At 59.1% G+C, this 9,900-nt stretch overlaps 1 protein-coding gene across 1 annotated transcript; it reads right to left on the minus strand.

Moving 5' to 3' along the window:
• Positions 1 to 3,941: 3,941 nt before the first annotated feature.
• LBX2 (ladybird homeobox 2) lies at positions 3,942 to 9,405 on the minus strand. The gene is made up of 2 exons (XM_061583794.1): positions 8,648 to 9,405; positions 3,942 to 4,903 (listed from the first exon to the last, which is right to left on the minus strand). The coding sequence occupies exons 1-2, from the start codon at positions 9,204 to 9,206 to the stop codon at positions 4,440 to 4,442; spliced, it is 1,023 nt and encodes a 340-aa protein (XP_061439778.1). The 5' UTR covers positions 9,207 to 9,405; the 3' UTR covers positions 3,942 to 4,439.
• Positions 9,406 to 9,900: the final 495 nt, after the last annotated feature.

Genomic DNA, 9,900 nt, shown 5'->3' on the forward strand with positions numbered 1-9,900 from the left:
TCAAGATGGGGTATTGTCCAACGGAAGACATGACTGCAGACACTGCAAGCTGCGAGACAAGATGAACCTTGTGGGCTGAACCAAACACTTGTTGAGAAGAGGTGCTTGAAGTGGGGCTAGAGCAACTCCTGTTTGGGTTGTTTTATTTGTGTTCCAGATGGGAGATGGAGTTTGGGTCCTCCAGCTGGCTAGGCTTACCTACCTTTACCTGTGATAACTTCCTTCCTTGTAAACTGATACGCTTAGGGAAGCTTATCTGCCCCTTGCTTCTTCTCTTCTTCGACTGTCTGAGAGAGAGGACATCTTTGTCTTTGCTCTCTCTCCTGAGCTGTGAGGGCAATATCCACATCTGGGCCTTGCGTCTCCAACTTAGTTAGTTAGAACTAGGTATGCCTTTCCTATCTACTATGTATTTCTATAAATAAAGTAGATTTTCTTATTTTACTAAGTCTTAAGTCTCAGTGATCCTAATGCAGGGTGAATGCCTGCCACTTAGGTAAATGCACACACTGGCACACATGCATCTCAGACCGTTGATGATCTCTGTTCATTTATAGAAATTTGCATAACAGAAATGAGAGGAGAAGGTAAGGGATGGAGAGGAAGAGGAGCCATTAGCTTTGCCTTCATCCAGTTTTTTTATGGAAAAGAAGTGGGCTAGGGATGCTTAGGGGAAACCAGATAACACTTGCTAACCACTGCAGAGGTGAGCCAGTCTCCCTAGCAATTGACATTTGGAACTGGGAAGCCTCATAGGCGGCAAAAAATGGCACAGCAGTGACCTCAGTCATTTTTGCCAACTGAAGCCCCACCAGGCTCAGTTTGCAGGGAGAGGAGGCTACAAAGCTGCTCAGCTGTGGGCATGTTTCCAAGCAGGATTGGAAACCAGGACGACTCTTCCATACTTAAGGGGCTCACTGAATAGAGACCTCCGTCCTCCAACATCTCCTTCCCAGCACTTCACGTATCCTGGTACTGGGGGGACTGGTTCTGCAGGTGGGCTCTTATTTCATTTATTTATTTAAAATATTTCTATCCCGCCCTTCTACTGTACAATGGGGCACTCAGGGCAGCTCACAATGCCCTCATACACAAAAAGTAAAAACACAAAAAACATCACAATAGATAAAATACAATGCAAGTAACCATTCAAGGGGAGCGATATTAAAAGGGATATTAGACGGTTGGCCCCCACTGCAGCTGTGAGCAAGGGCAGTGTGCTCGCTGGGAGCGCAGCAGGTGCTCAGAGAGACGGGCTGTCCCGGGCATCTCCTGTCAACTGGGTGGGGTGGGGTGGGGTGGGGTGGGCCGCTGCCATGCTGCGCATTCTCCCTCCTCCACTCCAGCTGAGCTTGTCAAGGAGCCTCGTGCCTGCCTGCCTGCGCGTACGTGCGTGCGTGTCAGAGAGAGCAGTCTCATAACTGTCAAATTAAAAGCTGTTCCCTGCAGGGAGACTCAAAAGCCCTTTCAGGGTAGATTTCATTTCTGCGGATCTCCTCCTCGCTGTTGAGCCGCAGAACAAAGAACGGGAAGGGAAGGCATTTGCTGCTCATCTTAGAGGCCATCTTCCATAACGACTCGCCCGCCCGCCTTGCGTTCAAGGCTCGGAGAGCCCCTCCTCCACCTGCTCCTGTGTTGGCCCAAATCAAGCGCCCCTCTCATATTGTGGGTGGGTCCCCGTCGCTTGTGGAGGACGTGGATGAAGACGGACCTTGCTCAGTCCATCCTCGGCTGACGGGCAAGACGGAGAAATACAGCTCCCCCCCCCATGCAGGGGTTGGATAAGCCAGTCCGGGCCTGCCCGGACAGATCCCGCGAGGGGCCCTGATGGCCGCTGGAGAGCAGAGTGCTGACCTGGACGGGCCGCTCCCAGATGCCGACCTTCCTCCCCAGGCGAACAGGTGGGGGGTCTCATATGGCCAAGTCCAGGAGCCGTTCGGAAAGTCTCCGAAGACGCCTCTTCGCGGTGGCGAAGCGGTCAGCAGCAGCAGCAGCAGCAACCAGGTCAAGTCGCGGGCAGGAGATGCTGCTGCCCCCTTGCGGGATCTCTGAGCTCCTTCTGGGGGGACTCCGGGGTGATGCCCGGAGCTGCTGACTGTCCCCTCCACGCTCATCCCACCAAGGTCCTGCGCAGCTATTTCCTTTCTTGGTTTATTTTTGCCTCTTCGGGTTCGCTGCTGTCATTGCGGTTTGGCTTGCCTTACAAATTGCAACATTGTTTGTAAGCCTTAATAAGAGTTTGTAAATAACAAAAAAACTCGTAAGCCGCTTTTTAAGGCCGATGTCCTCGAGAGCGGCTCCCCTAAAGTGTCTTGCCACCGGGACCTGCAGCGGAACAATGCCCCACGTGTTTAGAGTGGGGGTGGGAGGGGGGTTGGGGGGAGGGGAGATGCTGGCTGATTCGTGTCACGAATGTGACGCAAGCGGGGCGAGCATCCTCCGAGGGCGCGGGAGGGGGGCGGACTCCCCCCTTTCCTCTCCGGCAGAGCAAGCACGGTTCTCCTCCCTACCCCCCCCCGGAGGCAGGGCTCTCCAGGTCGCCTTTACCCCCCCTCCCGTCGCCGGTGGCCGGCGCACGTCCCGCTCATAAAAGGTTATCGGAGGGGGAGGGGGCTGATGCGGTCCTCCTCTTGGGCCGCTCCTCTCCGGAACCAATCCCCAGCCTTGAAGGGCGACCCGTTACGAATGGCCAGGGGCCTGGAGGGAGGATTCATTAGGGACCCTGGCTCATCAATTGCTTTGACGGGCAGGGACCCCAATCAATCACCCGCGGCAAGGCGAATTCACAAACCAGATGGCAGGGCCGGCTCCGAGTGCCTAATTGAATGGTGCGGGGCGCAGACACGAGGTGGAGTAGCGGGGTCTGCAGCTGCGTGGTGGGGTTGGGGAGGAGTGGAGGTGACCCCCGTCGCCTCCAGCCCGGCTTCCACTGCTGCTCTCCCCCTGCTGCCCTCGGTTGAGGCTTGGCATTGAGTGACTTGGGAGATGCCCCCGACTGTTCTGGAAGCTAGTGAAAGGGAGGAGACTACACTCTGCACATGGGCAGAGACAACTTGCTGTTTTGTCTAGGCCTTCAGTTTGCACCGATCCTAGCAATCTTGTTTATCGTTTGTACCTGTGTAACATCCCCCGTAGTCTCACATAAATTATCCCCGGTTGAAAGCACCAGAGAGAGGGTCCTGGGCCCGACTGGTACCCCGCCTCCAACCAATCGCCCCTCTTCAACCCCCTTGGTTTGGCAGCGCGTCACCTGAGGGGCCGCAGCCCAGTCTCGGGGTCGAGGCAAACTTCGAGTCGTCTGCAAGGCGGACCCCAAATGCGAGGGAGGGGGCTGCCCCCTTTCCCTGGTGTTTTCTGTGCAGATGCCCGGTAACGAAGGGGGCCCCCCTCCAATCTTCTCGAATGACGCTCATGGCCAGATTCCGGCCTCGACGGTTCCCAGTCCCGCCGCCCCTCCCGCGCCCTTAGCCGGCGTTTCACCTGCGGCCTTCTCCTTGAAGATTTGTGTCTCAGAGAACCGATACCTCGCTCCAGGATCTCCAAGCCGCCCCCTTCTTCCAGCCCCCCTCCCCAAATTCTGGGCAAGCGGGAAGGTGGTAGCGCCATCAGGTGTGTCCTTTTATTCAAAATATATACACGCACAGACAACCGAGAGAACGGGACCGAGCGGGGGGCGGGCGGGAGGCAGGGAGAGCAGCCCCCCACCCCAACCGGGACGTGGGGACCCCTCGCTTGGCGACAGGCAGCTCCAGAGTGCAGATGCCCCGGGCCCCGCCGCCCCTCCAGTCGCTCGGCTCCGCTATTGGAATGTGCTCATTCGAAATGGGGCACCGGCAGGGAGGCGTCCCCACCCCATCGTAGCCCCCCTTCCCCAGTTCCTCCAGCCGGTGTCCTGAGTGGAAAGGGCCACTCCCTGCCGCCCCCCCTCCCGCAAGAACAGGCGAAAACACGCAGACACGCAGAGACAAACGTCCAAGGTCACAGCACGGACCAAACAAGCAGAGGAAAATAATAATAATAATAATAATAATAATAACAATAAAATTATTTTTTTAAAAAATTGCACCAAATCTTCCACGTCAGTGACCGAAGGAGAAGGAAAAGGGGTTAGGGGCGGGAGAAAAGAAGGGGGAGGGGCTGGCAGAGCTTGGACAACATGCGGGGGGGGCTGGGCAAGGGATGAAATGAGCGGGCGGGAAGGGGTTGAAGGGGGTCGTGGGGAGTCAGAGAACAGCAGCGCTGCCGGAGGGGGGAGTTGGGATGCAAGGTGGAATCTGGGGACTTTGCTGCTGGACAGGGGCTCCTTCTCCGGCCCTTTTGCTGGCGGTGAGGAGGGAGGAAGAGCTGGAGACGGGAGGGCCGTCGGACGGTTCAGTTGCCCCCCTCCGCCCGTCCCTTGGTTCGATGTGTGGGCACGGGAGTCCGCCCGCGCTTGGCTCTCAGTCTCCCACGTCAATCTCTTCCTCCTCCTCCTCCTCCTCGCCGTCGCCCTCGCCGTCAGAGAAGGGGTCCGTGGGGCGGGGCGAGGCTCCGGGGGAGGGCGAGGGCGAGGCGCAGGGCAGGCAGCCCGCGGGGGCCCTGGCGGGCTGGGGCTCCAGCTCGGGCATGCTGGCCAGCTTCTCCAGAGCCGCGGGGGGCAGTTTCTTCAGCGACTCGACGTCCGCCTTCATCTCCTCCACGTCCCGCTTTAGCTTGGCGCGGCGGTTCTGGAACCAGGTGATGACTTGCGCATTGCTCAGGCCCAGCTGTGCCGCGATGTGGTCTCGGTCTGCGGGCGAGAGGTACTTCTGGTAGAGGAACCGCTTCTCTAGTTCATAGATCTGGTGGTTGGTGAAGGCCGTGCGCGACTTCCGACGCTTCTTCGACTGCTGCCGGGGCCCGAAGGCGCCCACTGGGTCCCGGCCTGCGGGGGGAGACAGAAGGGAAGGAGCAGCGGTCAGCTGGGCCTCGCTGGGGAGAGGTCCTTCCATCACCCCGGCTCCGGCCCCTGTCTGAGCCCAAAGGAGCCGGCGGCTCTCCCCCACCAACCCATCATCCCAAGTGTGTGGAGGGGAGCGGCAGGGGCGGCGGGCGGGTGGCTGCCTCTGCCCCCAGGCCTGGCAAGAGCTGCCCCCTATGTCTCCTGAGAGCGCCTGAGAGAGTCGGGAGAGGCTTCGCCGGGCGCCGCTGCCCTCCAGTGACCACAAGCTCCCTGCTCTCTGTGCCCACGACGGGCGAGGCTGGCGGCTGGTCCGCCCGAGGTGTAGCAGAAACCCAGCAAGGCTTCTCCGCGTTCGGGATGCTGTGGGTGCGCCCAGGAAACAGGAGGCGACTTATCGCCTGCCTCTCCGTCCCCGCCCGGCTGCGAAGCGCGGAGGGGGCGCCACTTTAGAGATGGAACTGGACGGAGGGGCCTTCCTTTCTCCCCGTCCCAGCTTAGTCACACGGGGACGAAGGGAGCAGCCACAGGCAGGAAAACGAGCACAGTGAGGGCCGTCCTGGGCAACCGGCGTTATTCAAAATGGTTTAGTAGATTTTGGTTTAAACTGAAATCTGCGCAGCCCCCCCTTTGGCCGGGCCAGCTGCTGGTGAAGCGACGGGGTTCTGGCGTCAGCCCTTCTCCAAGAATGAGGTGGTGACGGGGGGCGGGGGGGAGAGAAAGAGAAAGAAGCGAAAGCGAAAGAAGGCTGGTCTGTCCGGATCTGAAATTTGGAACAAAGAATGAGGAATAACTGCTATCTTTTCTCGTGGCGCGAAGGCGGAGATTGTAACATCTCCTCACCGTCCCCACCTCTCCCCGATTGTGCGCTGGAGAAGGCAGCCAGCGCCTTTTAATTTCGTTTATTCTTGCCGCCTTTTCACCGCGTAGAAAGAAGTGCAAAGTGAAGAAAAGGAACTCGAGCAGGTCATGCAGGGCGAGCTCTAAACCCCAAGCGCGGCGGGGCAATGACCGCCTGGTCGCCCACTGGTCACCACCGCCACCGCAGAACAGGGAAACACCCGTTTTGCCGCCGAGCTCAGCCCTGCCCCGATGCCGTGCGGCGTGAGATGGAGAAACGGTAAGCCCGTCCTAGGCGCCGCCGAGCAAGCGCCTAGGGATGAGGGGACGTTCAGGAATAAAAAACAATGTGCCCCGCGCAAGGGAAGGAGCCATGATTATTGCTAACGGAATTAAAGCATCTCGGTAAATCTACTTACTGTGGGTTCGTTTGTTTGTGGATTTGGCTTCAAATCCACAAGATCAGGCCCTTCTATTCTAGCCAGGCTCAGCCAGACTAGTGGCCGTTTTGCCCTGATGCGGGCTCCGACCCTGCCTTGAGCTCCGAGCTTTTCCCCCGCGCAACTGGTTCTCCGATTCCCTTTCCCCAGGGCTGAAATCCGACTTTTCGCGCGTGGAGCCTTGAGCGTCCTATGGATACTGTTCAGAGGGATGGAAAGTGGAACAGAAATGCAATAAAATAAAATAAAATAAAAAAGTTCCGGCCAATCTTTTTGCGTTCCAATTAGGGAAAATTCAAACACGTTCAAAAGACTTCAGCCTGAAATTTTTGAAAAAGAACAACCAATCCTTGCAACAGTCACACTGGATTTGAAAATAGTTTTAATTTCCTTTTCTATCCCACTGTGGCACCAGTCACAAGAGACGGCTTTCTGAAGGGTCACCCTTGAGGCTTCATCAGTCCAGGGGAGGCGCCCCCCCCCACCGTCCCCGTTCTATAACCAGAATTGTGCCTATGAAAGGGCGCTGGAGGGAACCGCTGAGTGGAACATTCCGTGAACAGGGTTTTTTCGCCTCTTTGGGAAAACGCCTTGCGCTCAAAGATTTTCAAAAGGGGAGTTTTTTTGCGGGGCCCGCGAAACTTGTTCGCTCATTTATTCTAAGTGGAAATATAGTTTGGGGTAATTGCAAACAATTTAAGCCGAAAAGTGGCGCGGAAAAGCTACCTAATAAAAACGAGGATTTGCATAATATAATTATAATTAATATAATGTAACAAGCATTTTATAATAGGACAAAACAGAATCTCTTAGCGCGAAGGCGGCTCTTGGGATGTATCTGAGAAAGTTTGGGACGGAAGGTCTGGGGTCTTCCCTCCCTCTTAGCCCAGGGAACACTTCGGCGGTTAACAAGCGAGCGAACGGGGTTAGCAAACGGCCTTTCTGGTTTGCCGAGCCTGAAAAGTTCCCAGCGGCGGAGGCGGGCAGGTCAAGCTCCAGAAAAGTGGGGGCGACATGTCAGCCCTCCGTAGTTTGTTTTTCTTGGGGGGGGGGTCCTTTGAGGGCCCACAGGTCAAGCGGCTGTTTTGGCGGTGCCGGGGGAAGGTCGGGCAGAACTGCGCCCTTTGATTTTCCAGCGGGAGAAGAGCTGGCTTCGCCGGCCTGCCCGCCTCTGGACTTCTTGTCTGGGAAGGGCAGAACAGCCCGCAATGAGGCAGCCCGTTTCCCCTGGTGGTTTACGGCGACTGCAGCCATTTTAGCTCCGTCCACACTAGAAGGCCTTTATCCTTGGGCGAATATACACAGAGGATGTGCGCGCGCGTGTGTGTCCGCATGTATATTGCGGGGACGCCGGGGGAGTGTCGGGTCACCTTACAGAAGCCGGAGGCAGAATTCAATCGGAGCCCGGCAGTTCCACCCGCGACAAACCGAGCGAGGACTGTCACCAGCGGTCCTCAATTAAACGAATGCAGCCGCTGCAGCAGACTTTGGGACCGGCCAGCGACAATTTAGGCCGGTGGCATTTTCCCTCGTCTGGCGGGACCGAAGGAAATAAAAGGGCTTGTTTTGAAAAGACAAAAAGCGGCCGCCATTTGCTCTCCGCAGGCCCGCTGGCCGGCCTCTGAGCGTCAGGGGGCGAAAGGGTCCCCCCCTCTGGGAGAGTCCGGAAGACATCTAAACAAACCCAGGCCGCTGCCATAATATTTTTGACTTCACTGGCGGGGGTTTCTTCGGGGCTGCTCCGAGGCCAAAAGGGGGCGGTGGAGCGGTGGGGGGAGGGCCCGTGGAAAGGAGAAAGCCCCAGCGGACCTGGGGATCGTGGCCTCCTCAGGAAAGCCGCGAATCTCGCTCTTCGGCTCGCGCAAGGCTTCCTCCCCTCTGGGAGCTCACAGTCTTCCTCAGGAGAGCGCTGCTTTGGACAACCCCAGCCCGTCCCACCTGTGAAGGGCTCTTAGGTGGTTTTAGAACGGTTTTCAGTGACGCATTTTTAAACTGTCGCGACCCGCCCTGGGACCTTTGGGTAAAGGGCGGACAATTAATAACAGCAGCAGCAACAATACTCTCCGGCTTTGCTCCCAGCTCAAAAGGTCCCTTCTCCTAGGCACCCCCAGAGGCGACTCCTAGATTTGCCGCGCGACTCCGCGGGAGACCAACCCAGGCCGGCCTCCGAGAGCCTCCAAGAACCTCGCTGGCTGATGGGAAGGGGCCTCTGCTTGCTCTGCGTGGAGTTCAAACCCCCTCCAAGGGCAGTTGGGGGAATGCGGCCACTGTGCCACCTTGTTGGCGAGCTAGAGGCAGGGGTCGGTGGGTGGGGTGTCTGCCAAAGCGCCCGGCAAAGAGCGACTCGGTCGTGGTAGAGACCCCTGGAGGAGGTCACCCCACTCTGGAGCTGGGAGGCAAGTGCTGCCCTCCTCCACCCGCTCTCCTCTCCCGCCACCGGGGTGCTTACCTTCGGCTGCCTGGAGCACGTTCACCTCCAGTCCTTTGAACGTTTTGGTGGCCAGCTCCTCTAGGGCGCAGAGGGGCGAGGCGGGGGCGGGCACGCCGTTCCTGGGGGCTCCGGTGGAGGCGGCTACCATGTCCGGCAGGCGGGCGGAGGGCGCTTTGCGTCCGGAGGGCTTGCTCAGGATGTCTTCGATGCTGAAGGGGGTCAGCGGCTTGTTGGAGTTGGCTGGCGGCGGCAGCTGGTCCAAGGGGCTTCGGTGCCTCTCTTCTGTGCCCGGCTGCGGCAGCGGGGGCCCCGCCTTCCCTTCCTTAGCGGAGGTCATTGCCCGGAGGAGGGCAGGGGAGAGGAAAGGAGGGATAGGGAGCCCCCCAGCTTTGCCCGGAGCAGGGATGCGGCTCAGCACCCCCTCGGGGTCATCGTGGCGCTGCTGCGGATTCCACGGCGTTACCTCTGCGCGCCACGCAGTTCCAAGCCGTCCCCTCCAGCTTTTAGGACTGACTTTCCTTTCCTCTCCCCCGCCCCGCTGCCCGCAGGATTCAGGCCTAGGAGGAGAGCGCCGCATAAGGCGCACCCCCGCCCGCCTGGCCTGGCTGGCTCGGGGAGGGGGCGTCCCGTCGAGTCTTCGCTGCCTCTGGCCGCTGGCGACGAGTTCAGTCCTGGCCAAGTCCGCCCTGGCGCGCCAGCCTTAAAGGCGTACAGGCAGGGCCATCAATTGGGCACCCGGGTAGGAGGAGCCAGCGGAAGTGTTAGCAAAGTTTCAGAGCCGGGAGGGGGCGAGCGGGGGGGGGACCGCGGGGGGGAGGGGGTCCCCCTTCTCAAGCCGCCTTGCGGACGGAGCCGCTGCCGGAGGCTCTCCCCTTTCTCGCAGGCCAGCCTGGGGTCTCCCTCTCCTCCGCTCTGAGCTGGCGCCCGGATCTGGAGCAGGGGCGAAGCTGGTCGCGGGATCTGCTAGGCCTGCACCAGCGCCTGGACCCTCCCTACGGCTTCTCCTCCGGCTCAGCCGGCAGTGGGGAACGGATTCGGTGTGAAGCAGCGACACGCTGGGCCTCGCCTCGCCTTGAACCTGCCCCTGAGAAGCGACGGCTCCGGTAGGTGTGCTCCGCGGTGGGTCCTTGCTCTTTCCAGACCCTTCCATCCCTCCCCGCAACTGGCTTTACCTAGAGGAGAGGTGGGGGGGACCAGGGAGGACCGCCCTCCTCTGGGGCTCGCCTCTGGCAACGGTTTTAAGTCGCCGCAAGTGCCTGTGTCGCCCGCTG

Source organism: Rhineura floridana, chromosome 9, assembly GCF_030035675.1.
Source record: "Rhineura floridana isolate rRhiFlo1 chromosome 9, rRhiFlo1.hap2, whole genome shotgun sequence".
Taxonomy (NCBI): domain Eukaryota; kingdom Metazoa; phylum Chordata; class Lepidosauria; order Squamata; family Rhineuridae; genus Rhineura; species Rhineura floridana.